At 58.8% G+C, this 16,293-nt stretch overlaps 10 protein-coding genes across 10 annotated transcripts, besides 17 other annotated features; all 10 read left to right on the top strand.

Annotated features, from left to right (window-relative positions):
* Positions 1-167: 167 nt before the first annotated feature.
* Positions 168-1,454, top strand: Tco025E_01046 (uncharacterized protein; the record flags this gene model as incomplete). The annotated part of the gene is made up of 1 exon (XM_029367984.1): positions 168-1,454. The coding sequence occupies one exon, from the start codon at positions 168-170 to the stop codon at positions 1,452-1,454; it is 1,287 nt and encodes a 428-aa protein (XP_029231927.1).
* Positions 1,455-1,657: 203 nt separating this feature from the next.
* Positions 1,658-1,676: a microsatellite.
* A 174-nt stretch (positions 1,677-1,850) lies between these two features.
* Tco025E_01045 (uncharacterized protein) lies at positions 1,851-2,291 on the top strand (the record flags this gene model as incomplete). The annotated part of the gene is made up of 1 exon (XM_029367983.1): positions 1,851-2,291. One exon carries the CDS (start codon positions 1,851-1,853, stop codon positions 2,289-2,291), a length of 441 nt encoding a protein of 146 aa, XP_029231926.1.
* Positions 2,292-2,317: 26 nt separating this feature from the next.
* Positions 2,318-2,351: a microsatellite.
* Positions 2,352-2,658: 307 nt separating this feature from the next.
* Positions 2,659-2,698: a microsatellite.
* A 335-nt stretch (positions 2,699-3,033) lies between these two features.
* Positions 3,034-3,093: a sequence feature (A-rich).
* Positions 3,094-3,233: 140 nt separating this feature from the next.
* On the top strand, positions 3,234-5,147 carry Tco025E_01044 (putative phosphoprotein phosphatase; the record flags this gene model as incomplete). The annotated part of the gene is made up of 1 exon (XM_029367982.1): positions 3,234-5,147. One exon carries the CDS (start codon positions 3,234-3,236, stop codon positions 5,145-5,147), a length of 1,914 nt encoding a protein of 637 aa, XP_029231925.1.
* Positions 5,148-5,278: 131 nt separating this feature from the next.
* Positions 5,279-5,318: a microsatellite.
* A 271-nt stretch (positions 5,319-5,589) lies between these two features.
* Positions 5,590-5,630: a microsatellite.
* A 101-nt stretch (positions 5,631-5,731) lies between these two features.
* Positions 5,732-5,767: a sequence feature (A-rich).
* A 226-nt stretch (positions 5,768-5,993) lies between these two features.
* Positions 5,994-6,023: a microsatellite.
* Positions 6,007-6,045: a microsatellite.
* A 165-nt stretch (positions 6,046-6,210) lies between these two features.
* Positions 6,211-6,244: a microsatellite.
* Positions 6,245-6,246: 2 nt separating this feature from the next.
* Positions 6,247-6,277: a microsatellite.
* A 167-nt stretch (positions 6,278-6,444) lies between these two features.
* Positions 6,445-6,493: a sequence feature (GA-rich).
* Positions 6,494-6,542: 49 nt separating this feature from the next.
* Positions 6,543-6,583: a microsatellite.
* A 218-nt stretch (positions 6,584-6,801) lies between these two features.
* Positions 6,802-6,860: a sequence feature (A-rich).
* Positions 6,861-6,962: 102 nt separating this feature from the next.
* On the top strand, positions 6,963-7,334 carry Tco025E_01043 (uncharacterized protein; the record flags this gene model as incomplete). Its single annotated transcript, XM_029367981.1, has 1 exon — positions 6,963-7,334. The coding sequence occupies one exon, from the start codon at positions 6,963-6,965 to the stop codon at positions 7,332-7,334; it is 372 nt and encodes a 123-aa protein (XP_029231924.1).
* A 39-nt stretch (positions 7,335-7,373) lies between these two features.
* Positions 7,374-7,410: a microsatellite.
* A 277-nt stretch (positions 7,411-7,687) lies between these two features.
* Positions 7,688-8,650, top strand: Tco025E_01042 (uncharacterized protein; the record flags this gene model as incomplete). The annotated part of the gene is made up of 1 exon (XM_029367980.1): positions 7,688-8,650. The coding sequence occupies one exon, from the start codon at positions 7,688-7,690 to the stop codon at positions 8,648-8,650; it is 963 nt and encodes a 320-aa protein (XP_029231923.1).
* Positions 8,651-9,081: 431 nt separating this feature from the next.
* Tco025E_01041 (putative NUDIX hydrolase, conserved) lies at positions 9,082-9,594 on the top strand (the record flags this gene model as incomplete). Its single annotated transcript, XM_029367979.1, has 1 exon — positions 9,082-9,594. One exon carries the CDS (start codon positions 9,082-9,084, stop codon positions 9,592-9,594), a length of 513 nt encoding a protein of 170 aa, XP_029231922.1.
* Positions 9,595-9,996: 402 nt separating this feature from the next.
* Tco025E_01040 (uncharacterized protein) lies at positions 9,997-11,457 on the top strand (the record flags this gene model as incomplete). The annotated part of the gene is made up of 1 exon (XM_029367978.1): positions 9,997-11,457. The coding sequence occupies one exon, from the start codon at positions 9,997-9,999 to the stop codon at positions 11,455-11,457; it is 1,461 nt and encodes a 486-aa protein (XP_029231921.1).
* A 298-nt stretch (positions 11,458-11,755) lies between these two features.
* Positions 11,756-13,462, top strand: Tco025E_01039 (uncharacterized protein; the record flags this gene model as incomplete). Its single annotated transcript, XM_029367977.1, has 1 exon — positions 11,756-13,462. One exon carries the CDS (start codon positions 11,756-11,758, stop codon positions 13,460-13,462), a length of 1,707 nt encoding a protein of 568 aa, XP_029231920.1.
* Positions 13,463-13,847: 385 nt separating this feature from the next.
* Positions 13,848-13,902: a microsatellite.
* A 131-nt stretch (positions 13,903-14,033) lies between these two features.
* Positions 14,034-14,062: a microsatellite.
* A 69-nt stretch (positions 14,063-14,131) lies between these two features.
* On the top strand, positions 14,132-15,445 carry Tco025E_01038 (dihydrolipoamide branched chain transacylase; the record flags this gene model as incomplete). Its single annotated transcript, XM_029367976.1, has 1 exon — positions 14,132-15,445. One exon carries the CDS (start codon positions 14,132-14,134, stop codon positions 15,443-15,445), a length of 1,314 nt encoding a protein of 437 aa, XP_029231919.1.
* A 404-nt stretch (positions 15,446-15,849) lies between these two features.
* Tco025E_01037 (FIP1-like protein) lies at positions 15,850-16,293 on the top strand (the record flags this gene model as incomplete). The annotated part of the gene is made up of 1 exon (XM_029367975.1): positions 15,850-16,293. A coding segment is annotated over one exon (444 nt), but the record flags the coding sequence as incomplete, so codon positions are not given.

Raw genomic sequence — 16,293 nt, 5'->3', positions numbered from 1 at the left:
AAGTTATGTTTCTACCTTTTTTTTCGTTTTTTTTTTATGCGATATTCCTCACTGTTCTCCTCATATATGTCGCTCGCTTTTTCTCGTTCCCTTTCCACTACTGTTGGTTCCACGTCGTGCACACGCGTCTGCAGGGAGGAAGGGAGTGAGAGGAAATTGGCGTGAGGATGGGCAAGAAGGAGAAGGTCCCCCCGCCCGGGACCAGCAAGGACCCGACGACAAATTTCTACACGAGAAGGAAGTGGCGGGCGCTGCTTTTCCAGGCTGCTCTTGAGTTGCAGGGGAAGAGCATCGTCCCCCGCGGTGCCCTGGTGATTGGCACGGCTCTCATGAAGAACAAGCACGTTGTTCGCCTAGATCTCTCGCACAACAATATCGGTGATGAGGGGGCCGTGACGATGGCGGAGGTTCTGCGTAAAAATGAATCCATTCAGTACTTGAATCTGGCGCAGAACGGTATCACGGACGTGGGCGGGATAGCGCTGGCCAGCGCTTTCGTTCCCAATGTAAACCCCAATGGGCAGCCTGGGCAGTGGAACCGCACCTTGTTCAGCCTTGTCCTGGCGGGCAACGATCTGGGCGATGACACGCTGTTGGCCATGAGCAAGGCGGCGGCGTGCCACCGTGACCTCGTCTCCGTCGACCTGAGTTGGAACCACGTTGGCCCGCTGGGGACAAAGTGTCTGCTGCGGTCGATGCAGCGCAATCCGCTGTGCGTCTACCACCTCATGGCGAACAGGATTGGCGACGCCGGCACCACGTACCTTTGCGAGGCGATGCGCCGCTTCGCCGGGAAGGGAATCACGTCACTCAACCTCTTCCGCAACGACGTTCGCCACAGAGGCTGCGAGGCGGTTGGGCAGCTGCTGGAAAACAACGAGTTCCTCCTTGACGTTAGTCTGCACAGCAACACGCTTGGGCTGAAGGGGATGCAGGTGTTCCGCCAGCATTTCACCGCCGCCCCTAACCGGGTGCGCTCACTCAATATAGCGAACTGCATGCTGGGCGACGACGGCGCCTCCGAGGTAGCGGCGCTCATCGCGGCAAACCCACCGGCGCTGGAGCGCCTGAACGTAGCGAGCAACGGCTTCTCCGACGACGGTGGAGTGGTCATTGTCAAGGCGCTTTTAAAGAACACCGCCCTCATTATGGTGAGCTGCGCCGATAACACCTTCGATGCAAAAACTGTGGATGCGACCGGGGATCTCATTGCCACCACGAAGACGCTGAAGCTGCTTGACTTCAGCAAGTCAATTGAGTCCGTCGAGATGCGGCGCACCCTCGCCTTTGCCGCCAGTGACACCGATGGCATTCGCATCGAGGTGGGAGAGGTGCAGGAGGAGACCCTCGAGGACATGCTGCAGCACATCGCGGAGCATATGCAGATGATTTTGGACGCCGAGGCGGAAAAAGCAAAGAGCAAAAAGCCCAGGAAGAAGTCAAAGAAGGAGTGATACTGAGCGGGTCGAGCTTCCCTTGCTGCGTTTGCTGCGTTGAACCTCTCATGTACACAAGCGAAAGGACGGATGGGACTGAAGCGGCACAATATGAAGCGGAGCGAGGCAGGGCGTGGGAAAATGGCTTTTGCCCGCCCCTCCCCGCGCACGCCCCCGCGACGTGCATGCGTCCCATCATGCCCATTTATTTGCGTCAACTGCACACACACACACACACACGACTAAAGCGTTTGGTGGGGTGTGGAGGGGTTTGTCCGCCACGTGCGTCTCCCTGTTACTTTACCTTTCTTCTTCTCCTCCTTCTTGCGTTCGCGTTGCTGCTGCCGTTTCTCCGGCCACGCAGGGAGACGCAAGGGAAGGCGTCAGCACACGTCAAGAAGCGAAGGAGGGGCCATGTCGACCGTCGTCATTAAGGCGCCGAACCTGCGCAAGCTTCTCGCGGAGCAGCGGGAGATGTTGCCGACGCTGCCGCAGCCACCCAGCCCGATCGCCACGTACCTGGCGGCGCCTGTGCTCCCCCTCACCAGCGTGTACCACGCGCGGGGGCGCGTCGAGGAGAGTCCCGTGCGAGGGCGCGGCGACGAGGAGGGAGAGGCGGCGCCCGAGCGGCGTCCCTCGCTGCTCACCGACCTCCTCAACGCCGCGTCGCGGGTGAGCCTCGACGTGGAGAAGACGCTCGACTTGACGTGCCAGGTGCTCTCCAGGGCCCGCTGCCGCTCCTCGGACCTCAGCGACAACGCGCGGGAGTCGCTGGGGCGAGTTATGGAGCTCGGCGCGTGTTTCAACGCGCTGCCGCCACCACCACCCACGACGTCGTCGTCGCCAGAGAACTAATGGAAGCTACAAATATGTATCCCTCCCATACACACGCACACACACAGAAACGCACACACAAATGTACATATTGCAAAAAAAAAAAAGAAGGGAGGCGGCAACTTGCGCTTAAATACATGTCGATGTATGCTCTGAGAACGTTGAAACTTCATCTACGGTGGAAGAGCAGTGACAGTTCAATATAAACAACAACAACAAAATCACACACACACGCACATAAGGCGTGGAAAATTTCCAATGTATGTGCGTGCGGCCGGCTCCGCGAAAAGAGAGATGAGGCGGGGGATCACGGAAGGAGTACCACACCGCCCTACCACCGCCTCATTTGCACTATCCCCCCCACCCCTTCCCTCCTCCCCACTACTTCGTGTGTACGCGTGTGTGAGTGTGTGAGTGTTTGTATGCGTTTTCAAGTATGGACGCTATTGAGCTCATTTTTTCTTTTTCTCCCACCCACCCACCCACCCCTCTCCTTTTTTTTTATGTATCTTGTTGCATCGTGCCCGTGCTCCGTGGCAGCACGCAGCTGCACACCACCATCCCCCTCCGTCCCCCAATACAGCAAAAAAACAAAACAAAAAAAACGAGGCAAAAGAAGTTGGAAAGGTGTCACTCACTTTTCATTGCGGTATGCCTCGTCTAAACCGCCTGGTTTTGGTGGCGCTGGTGGTGTTGTGGGCGGGCAGAGTGGATGAAGCTTTCCTTGTGGCGGGGAGTTGGCACATATTATTACTATTATTACTTTTTTTGTTTGTTCGTATAATTTTGCTTCTTATTCTTCTTGTCTTCTTTTTTTTTATTTGCTTCGCTTCGGCCACGCGGGGCCCCGACTTCCCCCGCAAAGCCCACGCAAAGTAGCAAAGCAAAGCGCGCGAAGAGCGAAGAAGCATCGGCTGTGTCCATACCACCACCAACACAACGCCCCGTCAAGCAAGGCAGAGCATGGATCCACCCAATGTGCCGTCGTCGCCGCAGGCGCCTCCGGACCTCGCCCCGCTCAGCCTGACCCCCTCCTTCCGCACGGAGTCCCTCGTCACGCTCGAGATGGCGCAGGCCGTCACAATCAATCGGGAAAAGCTCTCGGAGTGGCACCACAAGATACGCTCAAGGCTCTTCTCCCTTGTGTCTGGCTTTTTTGTCCGCTGCCGCGTAGAGGACTCCACCGACGGCAAGGCGCTTTACAAAGTCGGCCGCATCAAGACGCTGAAGCCAGACTGGTCGGTTGAGCTCGACCTCATCACGACCGAGGAAATTAACTCCGGCCGCAGCAACACCAACTACGACTGCATCAGCAACGCGAAGATCACCCCCATGGAGTTTAACACCTTTATCTCCAAGGTGCCGCCGGAACTTCTGCCAAACGTGTTTAACACTGTCTTCAAGATGGAGGAGCGGCTGCGGCTTCTGGAGACTGTTATCTTGGTGGAGCCCGCCTTCCACGGGAAGCGCAAGGATGAAAAACGCGCCCATGAGGCTTCCCAAAGTGGTGGGGCCGCGACAAATTTGCCGGAAAAGTATGTATTTTCACAGAATGTGCTTCTCTGTGAGGATGACTTTGTGAACCTCCCACAAACCGTTACAATTGTGGACTTGCTGCAGAACGCTGTGGGACAAAAAGGGGTGGCGGAGCCAGACACGCCGCGGGCGGGCATTGCACCGGGTTCAACACCGAGGTCTCGGGCATTTGATGAGGCTGTTGCCAGTCACAGCACGATGCTTCAGTTGCAGGACATGCGAAACTACATGAACTCCCCCACCCAGCCGCATGTAGATGCGGCACGACTCATTGAGACGATACGGCGCGCCGCAAACCCCACTCATAATGGATTTGCCTACGACAACCTCCCAGAATTCTGTAAACTTGTTATTTCTGTATGTAATCAATGCCGTGAGGTGGTGACGCGGGAGCCGCTCTTTGTTCGTCTCAAATCCCCTATTACAGTATTTGGCGATATCCATGGCAACTTTGCCGACATGGCGTACTTTTTGGAGAAGGTGGTGGGGTTTGATGACATTATGCTCAAGTACACCACGACCCACCTCCTGTTCCTTGGCGACTACGTGGATCGAGGAGCCTTTTCCCTAGAATGTGTGATGTACCTCCTGGCGCTGAAGCTCATCAACCCGGCGAAGGTGACACTCCTGCGTGGGAATCATGAGTCACCCGAGGTGAATGGAGACATGGATGTCTACGGCTACAGCTCTTTCAAGTACCAGTGCCTTGAGAAGTTTGGTCGCGAGCGCGGCATTGATGTCTGGGTCGCCGTGAATGAGGTGTTCCAGTTCCTTCCTGTGATTGCCGACATTGACAAGAAGATCTTCTGCGTCCATGGTGGTCTTCCGCAGTACGCGGGTGGGGAGGATAAGCGGCTGGAGATCCTCTCCGACCCCTCCTTCCCCCGCATCCCTGTAGTGCAGTGCACGGATCCGACAAACGTAACCCAGCGCATGATGGTGAATGACTTGTTGTGGTCCGACCCCGCCCCACCAAACCATCAGCTGGACAAGTACGGCTTTGGGCCCAACCCGCGTGGGCCTGACATTAAAACATTTGGCTCCCGCGCTGTGGACATGTTCTGTGAGCGCTACAACTATCAATACATATTCCGTGCCCACCAGGAGAAGGCGGATGGTCTGCGCCTGTCCGACAACGCCCGTGTTGTGACCATCTTCTCCACCTCTGACTACGCCGGGCATCAAAACGGTGCGGGCTGCATCCTGGTAGCCAACGGAAAGCTGCGCATGGCGATAAAAAAGCCGCAGCGGCAGGAAGCGAAGGAGGTCAAGGGCCCCGTTTCCCCCCGCACTCTGGGGAAGAGCATCCCCGGATTCGTGCCACGCCTAAAGCGGATGTAAAAGAGTCCCCCATCCCCTCGTCCCCGCGCCACCTTCCACCGTCTGCCAATCGCCGCGGCTTACGACCACGGCGCCGGTACGGGCGGCAACTGTGGAGGAAGCATTGCATTCACACGAAGCGAATGGAAAGTAGAGAGATAGAGAGAGAGAGAGCTAGAGAAGTAGAGAGAGTGGTAGGGGGGGGAAACGCATATATAAAGGGAAAAAAGGGGGAGGGAATGCTCAAGTATGTCCATTGAGCGCCTCCACCAACACCACCTCCTACTCCTCCACAGCCCAAGATCGATGACACACAAAATGTATGTCTTCATGCATGTGTCATTGGTCCACCAACAGCCCCTCCCTCATGACACCGCTTGTGTTTTTGTTTTTCTGGAATCGTCTTCTTCGCCTCCCATCTCCACGCAGGCCACATGGGCAAAGCAGAAGAGCCAGTGAGTGAGAGGAGGCGAAGGCGGTGGAAGTGAGGGATGGAGGAGGAGGGAAGCGAGAGCAGAAGACACGTTAAAAAGAATAAAAATTAAGAAATGATGAGAAGAGCGGAGAGCATGGGGGAAGCTCGTAGGGGAGTTATACGCAATTGATTTTGTCTTTTGTTTTTGTTTTGTTTTTTTTTTTTTGTAATTTCATCTCTCTCGCTTGGAGCCTGATGTTTACGGTTGATGCTTGCTCTACTATCTCCTAGTCGGGTGTCACCTGGTCCCCCCATTCACGCGCCTCACCCCCGCCCCTGTCAGCCCCCGCCCCTTTTTTCCCCGCTGCTGTGGCCGACGGCGGCGTTGCTTGGCGCCGCCACCTCTTGCTTTACGGCAACCGCCGCTGCCGCCCTTGTTGTCCTTGCGGAAGATATATATACATATATGTATATATATATATCTGTGTGTATGTGCATCTGCATCTTCCCTCCCCCTCTCTCTTTCCGGTGAAGCGAAGAGGTTGACGTGAAAGTAGGCGTGCTCGGAGAATGATGAAGAAGAAGTAGTGGCATTTCGTTCCTAACTTGACGGGGCATGTGCGTAAAGGAGCTTCCTTGAGGCCAAAGTGCTTCTACAGTAAAAGTATGTATATATATATATATATGCATATATATATATATACATGTGTGTGTGTGTGTGCGTGTATGTTGTTTGCAACTTGTTTGTTAAGGTGTGCGAGGTGAAAAGCCGGAAGCAGAGGAATAAATTCAGTCCAACAAGAGTAAAAGAAAAACAAAAAGGAGGGAGGGGCACAAACTACGAGTGAGGATGTTGCTGTATGCCTATGTTATTGCTCTTCTTTTCTCATCCTCATTTTCATGCTCCTCGTTCTTCTTCGTCTCCCTTTCTCTCTCTCTCTCTCTCCCTCTCACACACACCCGCAAGTATATAAATCTATACGTGTTTGCATTTCTGCGACTGTGTGCCTCTTTCTGCGTGTGTGTCTGTGAGTGTGTGTGTATTTGATTTACGTGTTTTATCCATCTGTTGTAGTCGATCTTGTCGTTGGTTAGTGGCGCTGTTTCGTTTACACGACGCACACGTGGTGGCATACTCATATATTATATTATTCACGAGCGGTGCTGAAGCAGCAATGTTGTTCTTCTTGCTCTATGCTGGCTCAGTGGGCAGAAACGGAGGGAAGGGGTAAAACAGAGGCATGTTTTCTTCGCCGCCACGTTTGTTTATTCTTGTTTCTTTGTTTGGTGTTGGTGTTGGTGTTTTTCCTGGTCGTTTGCTCCACCTGTCGCTGCACGTCTCTTCTCCTTTGCCCTTTTCCTGGTCGCCTCGCGCTGCGTGGGGCGGCGGCGCCCCCATTTGCTGCGGCTCGTTGGCAAAGATGGCCCTCCGCCCCTCTTCCACGCTGCTGGGACGTGCGCTGCTGCCATCGCCCTTCTGTCACCAGCCGGTGGCGGTCCCGGTTGTGCCGTCGCTGCGGCACCTTTTGCAGGAGGCGCAGCCGCACGGCGAGGGCAGCCGCGAGGAGGTGGTGGCGGCGCTGCTGGAAAAGCTCCCCGCCCACTGTGATAGGGTGAAGAAGGAGATGCTGCACGCAGGCTACGCGAGTAGGTACTACCGCAGTCGCTACGGAAGAGGGCTGGAGACGCGGCGAAAACAACTGCAACAACTGCTGGCGATGTCAGACGATGAGGTCCGGCTTTGGGCCCAAAGCCGCTGTGTTCCCGTGCGAGACCCACTGGCGCCGCAATGAACTCCCCACAGACGCACCGCTCGCCCTCGCGCTCTGCCTGTGTGCTTGTGCGTTTGCGTGTGTGAGTGACTGAGCGACACGAGGGTGGAAGGGAGAGGGATAAAATAAAGCTGGAGGTTTGTGGGAGACGTCTATGGACGGTGCTGCAAGAGGGGGCACTCCGGATACAGAAACACACACACTCTTCTTGTTTTTTTTTTTCTGCGGTCTCTTCACTGGTCTTTTTCTTTTTCTCTGTCGGTGTGTGGGTGGGCGTTTCTTCTTTTTTCCTTCACCGGCTCTTGTGGGGCGCGGCGTCCTCTAAGGTGGGGAAGGAGGAAGAAAGGAGGGACGACCTTCTTCTCTGAGAGGCGATGCTGTCGAGGCGCCTCCATGCCCTGCTGCTGGCGCCCAAACTCGCCCTCGTCACCCGCAGCTCAACGGCGGAGCTGCAGAAGAGGGAGCTCCTGGACGCCGTGCGGCGCCACGCTTCGCTGGTGGCGGATAACGTGCAGCGGCGCGACGGCGGGGTCCGTGCGACGTACGATGAGGAGAGCGTCGTGCACTTCCCTGCCTTTCAGTTGGCGGTGCTGCCGCCCACGAACGGCGTTCACCGCGCGGAGCTTCGGGCGTCGCTTGCCGCGGAGGTCACTGAGGAGTTTCGCCGGCTTTTGATCCACCCCTGGACCTCGGCGGGCACACGCCATGTGCTCATTGTTGGTTGCCGCAGCCTCGCCTACCTCCAAAGGCAGCTGGCGATGGATGAGGTGCACAGCGTGCTCGTCGTGGACCACGCCCTCTCGGCCCTGCTGGAGGCGGCCGCCGCGCTGGTGCCACAGTATGGCCCCCGCGTGCACTTTGTGCGCAGCGACGCGCTCTTCCTGCTGCAGCGCCTTGTGCCGCCTGCCACGGCCGACGTGTGCGTCGCGCCGATGCCTGTTCCATTCTGGTCGGAGAGCGGCAGCTACCGACGGCTTGTCACGCGGGACTTTCTTTGTGTGGTCCATAGCCGGCTGCGGGTGCGTGAGGACCCCGCAGACCCGCGCGGGATCGTCACGTTTACAGACGCCGTACCGCTTGCTGAATTTATGATGGAGCAGCTGGAGGAGAGCCGGTTAATTGTCCCGTGGACGCGGAAGGACCCTGCAGGGGCGTACAGCCGATGGCTGCCGAGTCAGAGTTTGCCGGGCCGTGAGTTTCGACAGCAGCGCCTGGGCGACGTCGTTGCGTGGGCCGCCTCGAAAAGCGGAGCGACGTCACCGCAGGCCGAGGATGTCGTGCAGTCGCTCGACTACAAGCGGCGCTACTACCGTGCGCTCGCTCGGGAGGAGGAGTGACGCACCACAGTGGGAGCGCTCTTGCCCCGCGACAACATTAGGGACGATGGTGTTGTGGGGCTCTAAAAAAAAAAGGAGTAAAAAGGGAAAACAAGTGGGAAGAAGCGCCTCTGCCTGTCGTGCGCAACCGCCTTGCCGCCCTTTTGCACACATGCAAACACGCAAACACGCACGCCCTCCCTTTCAGGTGTCGCCTGCGCTCGTCCCCCCCCCCCATCCCGTTAGACTCCCTGTTGTTGCATCTCTTTCTCACCATTCTCACTGACGCCCTTGGTGGTGGGAGGTGAAAGGGGCCTTAGGCAAAGCAGCGGCAGGAAGCGGAGCCACATATATTACATTACACCACGTACGTGTTTTCCCACGCACGCACGCACGCACAGACACGGGCGGTGAATCACAGAGAGAGTCACACACTATTCGCACAATAATCCATGTACCGAAAGAACGTGTGTGCTATCATCTTTAATGAGGACCTTTTTTTTCTTGGGTGCAAACGCATTAATTCGGATTTGTATCAGTTTGTGCAGGGCGGAATAGAGAAGCGGGACACCGATCTCCTCCAAGCTGCATACCGCGAGCTGCAGGAGGAGATTGGACTGCTGCAGGAGGACCTGCAATTCGTGGGGGAGATTCTTCCAGCCAGCGGTGATCCGCGGGAGTTTCGCTATGAACTTCGCAGCACAGCCAATCTCCGGCGATTTGGCTTCCGGGGCCAAGAGCAGCGCCTCATGCTGTTTTTTACCCAAGCCGACAACATTGGAAAGGTGAATCTCGTTCCACCCAAAGGAAGCGGCGCGCTGCAGGAGTTCTCCCACGTTGAATGGATGAAAATTGAGGACATCATTGCCCGCTGCCCCAAGGAAAAGGCGCACATCTTCATTGCAGTGAGGAACCTGGGGCTTCCCATGGCAAAGGCCTTTTTGCGCTCTCGCCCGGCTCTTTGAGCGGGGGGAGGGGGTGCATGCAGTGGCCAATCCCCATCGTGGCTTTCCTCCTTTGCTATTGGCCTCGTGTTGCTTTATGGGTGGCGTCACGCCGTGGAAACCCCTTCCACCGCCCCCCCCCCCCACGCTCAGTAGCGCAGCTTTCGTGGATCACTGCTGTTTCCCTCCCACTTCCCCCCCCCCCCTACAGCCGCGCGCGTGCGTCATCTGTCTCCGCTTCGTTTCGGCGTTGTCGTCCTTGGCACGTGCCTTTTTGGTTGTTGGGATCATTCGTTTTTTTTTTTTAGCTCGGCCCTTGAAACCCCCCCCCCTCCCCCACACACGCACACACAAACTCCTTTTTTTTCGTCTGCTTTTGTTTGCCGCCACCGTCGCCCAGCAGAAGGGGTCGGCGCCGGTGCGATGGAGTCGGCAAGGGAGGCGCTGCTCGCGGAGACGAAGCGGCTGCTCGCGGCCCTCAACGACGAGAACAGGGAACTGAAGGCGGAAAACACACGGCTGCTCACGCAGGCCAAGGCGGCGGCGGAGCGGCTCACCTCCATCAGCGTGGAGAAGGAGGGGCTGGAGAAGGATCTGAAGCACATAAACTTCAACCTCATGCAGCAGCTGCGGGTGAAGGTGAGTGCCGCGAAGGAACACGAGCGGCTTGTGGCGCAGTTGCAGGCGACGGTGGCCGGGTTAGAGGCGCAGCTGCAGGAGTCACGGCTGGCGCAGGAGTCCGCGGCGAAGGAGAGCCACATGCAGCGTGAACAGATTGCCGTGTTAGAGCACAGGCTGCAGCAGCTGACGGAGCGGCTCTTTCGCACGGAGGCGGAGGCCGGCAAGTACGCCGATGACCTCAACGCCGCGATTTCGGGCCATCGGGAGGCGGCCGCGAGGCTCCAACACGACGGTGCACAGCGGCTAAAGCAGGTGGAGGAGGCGCTGCGGCTGAGTCGGGCGAACGAGGCCGGGCTCGAGCGTGTAGTGGAGGAGCTGCGGTATGAGCTTGGCCGCGCGAGAGAGGTGCTGCGGCAGAGTCACAGCAGCAGTAGCGAGGGGCAGCGACGCACCCTCTCGGCCCGATCCGAGGCCCTCTACGCACACGAGCAGGTTCTCACGGCGTGTAGCTCGTCGTGCCAACAGCTGCGGGAGCTGCAGCGGCAGATGCGGGCCGTGGAGGAGCTCGCCACGCATGCGGCCCACCAGGTGGCGCAAACAGTGCAGAAGGGGGAGGCAAAGCTGCGGGAGCAAATGGAGAATTTCATAGCCACCGATGAGGCGCTTGTTGCGTTTCTCTGTCAACGCATCATGGAGCAAGAGGGGGAGCTGCACACGGTGCGCGAGGAGCTTTCAAGTGCCCACTGCCGTCTCCTGGAAACGGAGAAGGAGCTTTGCAAAGCAAGCACGGAGCAGCAGAGTCGCGAAGCCGAGCTGAGGTCGCTTGCGGCTGTACAGCAGGAGGCGCAGACGATGAGGGTTGAACTAGAAGCACATGGTCGCATAGAAGAAGAGCTGCGTGCCGAGGTTGGGCGGTGCCGACGTGAGGCGGAGTGTAGTGAGAGCCGAGCGGCGGAGTGCAGACGTCTGTTGGCGGACGAGCGGGAACACGGCGCGGCCACGCGTCGCTCCTACAAGCAGGAGGCCGACAATGTGGATGAGCAGCTGCGGGAGTTTTTAGCCACGGTATCGCAGGCGCTGCGCAAGTTGGACTCCAAGACGCGCCACCGTCGTCGCCCCTCCTCCTCTGCGGGAGGTGTGACGCTGTCAACCGTGCCGTCCACGCACTCCACGGAGTATGTCCCCGACGGCAGCATGTCCTCGCCGTCGGTGGTGCGTGTGGAGTCCTCCCCCGGCGCACACGGGGTCACGCATAGAGAGTGAAGTGCCAAGGGCACATTGCGGATACACGCATTATATTGAGGCCATGCGTCACGTGTCTGCCGAGACGCGTACCGCTCTTGGGATGGAAGTGGCCATGATCTCCATCTTAGTGCTCCTCTTGCTTTCTCTTTCTTTGCATCTGTGTACGATTGCTAGGTCCCCGAGTTTTAACGGTTGGCTCTCACCAGCAACAACGCCAGCAACGGCAACGTCGTTGTCGTCGTGAGGGAAACAAAAAAGAAATAGACCACACATACGCACGCACGCACGCGCGCGTGCTGACGCACAGAGAAGGTGAATGGTGTCCCTGAGATACGTACGGGAGCAGCAGGAGGCGGCGGTGCGGCGCGCGCGGTTCGAGGAGGCAAGACGTACCGGGAGTGCGATGGGGGTGCAGCGGGCCCGCGCATACGCGGCGCAGAAGACTGCGCAGGCGGTGAAGGTGCGAAACGACCTGCGCAAGCAGTGGGAGTGCGAGGTGCAGCAGCAGGCCGCCCTCATTGACCGCATCCTGTACGACGGACAGTCGAGGCTCGGTGAGGGGATGCGGGGGGCGGCCGGACTTGCCGCGGCGCACCAGCAGCACGCGAGCGACGAGCTGGACGCGTGGGCGGCGGAGCACGCACTGGAGCGGGAGCGGCACCGCATCGCCGTGGCCACAGAGCGCGTCACGCGGGCACTGCAGGAGGAGCCCCATCGTGGCATTGTGGAGCGCAAGAAGGCGGTGCGGGGGGTGGAGGATAGACGCAGCAAGGCGAGGATCGCGAGGCCGCTGCCGCGGCCGCCATCCTTTGCCTCGCACAGCTCTCCGCTCACCGGCGCCCTCTCGCACACGGCCATTGAGGGCACCTCCCCGCCTGCACCGGCTGCAACTGTGGTGATGGCGGCCAGAGGAGGGGAAGACGCGAGTCCGGCGGCGGCGGCGCGCGGGGAGGCCGCTGCCGCGCAGTTTGGCGAGGAGCGCCAGCGAGAGCGGGCGAGTGAGAGGAGGGCGCTCCGGCAGGGTCAACGCGAGGCGGCGGCGCGGGCGGCGGCGCACTTGGCGAAGCGCGAGGAGGCGGCAAGGGAGGCACGCGAGGCGGCCCAGCGGAGGGCGGAGAACGCGGCGGCGCTTGAGCAGCGCATTGCCACTGAGCCGCAGGAGGACAGGTCGAGGAGCGGCAAGGAGCTGGAGGCGCGGCGGGCGGCGGCGCTCAGGGCGCAGGAGGAGGCGGAGTTCGAGCAGATGTTTCTCCGTGGGCCGCTGCCCCCCACCGATGCCTCGACGGCCGCCGGCGACGCGGACGACGGCGACGCGGAGATGCGCCTCTTTCCTCTCGCCGGTGCCGCGTGCCTCTTGCCGGGCGACGCGGAGGTTGTTGTGCAGCTGCGCCCGAGGCCTTTTCGCGTGCGCCCCGTCCCCGCGGAAGCGGCGTCGGAGGCGGGAAGTGACGCGCCAAGCGCGGAGTCTGCGGCGCCGCGGCCGACGCCGTTGTCCCCGCGGGCGACGTCCGCCGGGCGGACGCCGTCGCCGACCCGCACACCATCGCCGACCCGCACGCCGCCGCACTCGCCGACGCCGATTTCTTTGTCCCCCCCGGCAGCGAAGGCAGCCGCCGCACCGCCCGTGTCTCCCCTTGACGAGGCGCCGGGCCTGGCGCTGCACCATGAGCAATTCCTTCGCAACCTTAAGGCGCTGCAGGATAAGCTGACGAGGGCCTCTGCCGCTGGCGCCGACGGCAGCGAGACGCAGGACGCCTCCGCCTTGCACGGGAACGTCAGTCTTAGCTCAATGAGCTCTGCAGCCACGCCGGCGCGGCGCCCTGGCAAGGCGGCACCTGAGGAGGAAGAGACCGGCACCTCAAGCACCGACACCAGCGCCAACAGCGGCAGCGGCAATGACAGTAGCAGCATCAGCAGCGGTTCGTCCCTGTCATCCTTGCATTCCCGCTCGTACCCCACCATGACGGCGGAACAACTAAAGGCCGCTTTGCTTCGACTGAAGTTGCGCATGCGTTCGGTCTAGATCTATAGAAAGGAAAAAAAAACACGTGGAAGAGCCGCGAGAGCGAAGGAGGGAGAGCGAGTCGGTAAAAAAAGCACACATATATACACGTATACATGCACACAAGAAGTGGAAGAAGCTGTTCGGTAGGATGGATGTCAGGAACGAAGAGAGATTGATCACGATTATGTACTAAATCTATTACTACCAACATGCTTGATCGCTGGAGAAGCGCTGCCGGCGGGTGTGGGGGAAGGCTGAGGCGGAGGCGGAGGCGGGCTTCGTGCGGCGTTGGTCAGGTTGAGTCACATAGATGCACATATCATACAAGTTTCTTCCCTAGAAGTTATTGCTGGAGGGCTGCAGGTCCTTTGACAAGCGCCCTCCTCTGGCCCCCCAATAACGCCATATATGCATATACCTAACTAGACATAACTATGCATACATACATAAATATATACTTTTGACGTGTGTAGGTTTTTCTTTTCTTCCTTGGGCGTCATCGGTGACTGTGGATGACGCGAACGAAACGGCGGGTGTGAGGAGGAAAGGGGGCGAGGTGAGGGGATGCCCAGATGCCTCCCTTTCCCTATTCTTCTTCTTATTCTTCTTCTTTGCTTCCGTCTATGACGTCCTGAATTTTAAAAGGAAGTTGCAGATAAGTATTTTTGGTTCCTTTTTATTTTTCTTATGCGACGGCTTGCGCTGTTGTGGCCGCACTCGGCTTCTGCGGCACGGTTCATCCACGCCAGTCTTCCACGCTGGGGGACGATTATTCCGTACAGGCTGGCCGACATTGGCGAGGGTATTCAGCAGGTGGAGGTGGTCTCGGTCTGTGTGAAGAAGGGGGACAGGATTGAGGAGTTTGAGAAGATATGCGAGGTGCAGAGCGACAAGGCGATGGTGGACATCACCTCCCGCTACGCGGGGGTCATCGCCGCCGTCCACGTGCTGCCTGGCGAGACCGCGCTGGTTGGCCGCCCCATCGTCGACATCGAGCTCAACGACGGCGAGGGGGACAACGCGGCCGCGCCGGGGGAAACCGGAACCGGGGCCGCCCCCGAGAAGCAGCAGAAGGAGGAGAAGAAGCCGTCGCCGCCGCCTTCGCCGCCGCCTCGCAAGGCCGGGGGAAGGCCGCTGGCCACCCCCGCCACGCGAGAGTTTGCACGTGAGTGCGGCGTTGACCTCGCACACGTGGTGGGAACGGGCGACAACGGGAGCATCTTAAAGTCGGACGTTGAGGCCTACGTGAGGGGCCACTGCAACGACGCCGGCGACGAGGTGGTGCCGCTGCTCACTGGAATTCGCCACGTCATGGTGAACACCATGACGGAGGCGGGCACGATTCCATGCTTCACGGCGTGTGAGGAGATTAACCTGAGCTCCCTCGTGGCTGCTCGCGAAGAGCTGAAAGCAAAACTGGCGGCAGCCTCTCCCGACGGCGCCCCGCCAAAGGTATCGTTGCTGTCTTTTTTTATCAAGGCGGCCTCGCTGGCGTTGCTGCAGAATCACTACATCAACGCATACGTCCCTCACAAGTGTGAGACGCTTGTGGTGAAGAAGGCACACAACATTGGCTTTGCGGTGGACACGCCAAAGGGCCTGATCGTTCCGGTGGTTCGAAACGTCGAGGGGAAGAGTACCATGGAGGTGGTGCGGGAGGTCAATGAGCTGGTGCGGCTGTCCCGCAAGAACCAAGTCCCACCGAGCAGCTTGCGTGGTGGCACGTTCACCATCAGCAATGTTGGCCCGCTTGGGGCAACGTACGCCACCCCCATACTTCTTCCCCCGCAGGTGGCGATATCCGCATTCGGACGACTGCAGGTCTTGCCTCGCTTTGACGCCAACGGCAACATTGTCAAGGCGACGATTGTTCAGCTGTCAAGCACGGCGGATCACCGCGTTATTGACGGCGCAACCCTTGTACGGTTCAACAACTCATTGAAGGCCTTCCTTGAGAACCCGGAGCAGCTGTTTGCGGAGGCGGCCAACAAAACTTCGTAGTTTCTTCTTTTAGTACTTTTATAGCCGTTATTTCTGCTGCTGCTGCCGCCGTTAGTTTTTTAATTTTCTGTAATATGGTATTCTGTAGAAGTGCGTGATCTCTTGTGTGTGTGTGTGTGCGCGCCCGTACGCGCGCGCGGGGGAAGGGGGAGGAAGAGACAAGCATCTAGCGCTTGTTGCAAAGGGGAGAGGATGCAATGCGTATTCTTTAAGCTTATTGTGGGCCATTTATGTCGCATGCATGCCAAGTTATATATATATATATAACTGCATGAACGGATCTGTGCGTCTTTCTTTTTTGTTTTTCTTTTTTGCTGTTTGCGCTGGACCGTTTTGTCCTGTCGCCAAGCGTATAATTAGTGGAAGGGAGCCAAGCAGGGAGCGAGCGTGGGAGAGGGAAAGCGATGGCGGATAGTGAAGAGAACCCGTTTGTTGGTGGACACACGGAGGAGACCGCGGGGCCCCTTCTGACGGCCGTAGCGTCGCCACCGCCAGCCGCAGGAGGCGGGGGGACGGCAACGGAAGAAGCACAGGGGCAGCAGCAACAGCAACAGCAGCAGCAGCAGGCGTTGGAGGAGCCAAAGGGTGATGTATCGGGACTTGTCCCGCTCTGCGTGCGCCATGCTAGTGGACCGCAGATCAACAGCGCCGTCTTTGGGTATGACATTGCGCAGATGCAGAAGCGCCCGTGGGACGAACCCGCGGCAAACCTCAAGGATTACTTCAACTACGGCTTTAACGAGACCAGCTGGAGGCTGTACTGCGCGATGCAGGCAGGGGGCGAGGCCTCGCCGCTGCCGGGGACGAACGCCTTTTATCCACAGCCGATCGGCCCTGCAATGAAGAAC

This window comes from Trypanosoma conorhini (genome assembly GCF_003719485.1).
Source record: "Trypanosoma conorhini strain 025E chromosome Unknown Tco_14.4_contig_00030, whole genome shotgun sequence".
Taxonomy (NCBI): domain Eukaryota; phylum Euglenozoa; class Kinetoplastea; order Trypanosomatida; family Trypanosomatidae; genus Trypanosoma; species Trypanosoma conorhini.
This window is presented reverse-complemented; position numbering and strand designations above follow the sequence as displayed.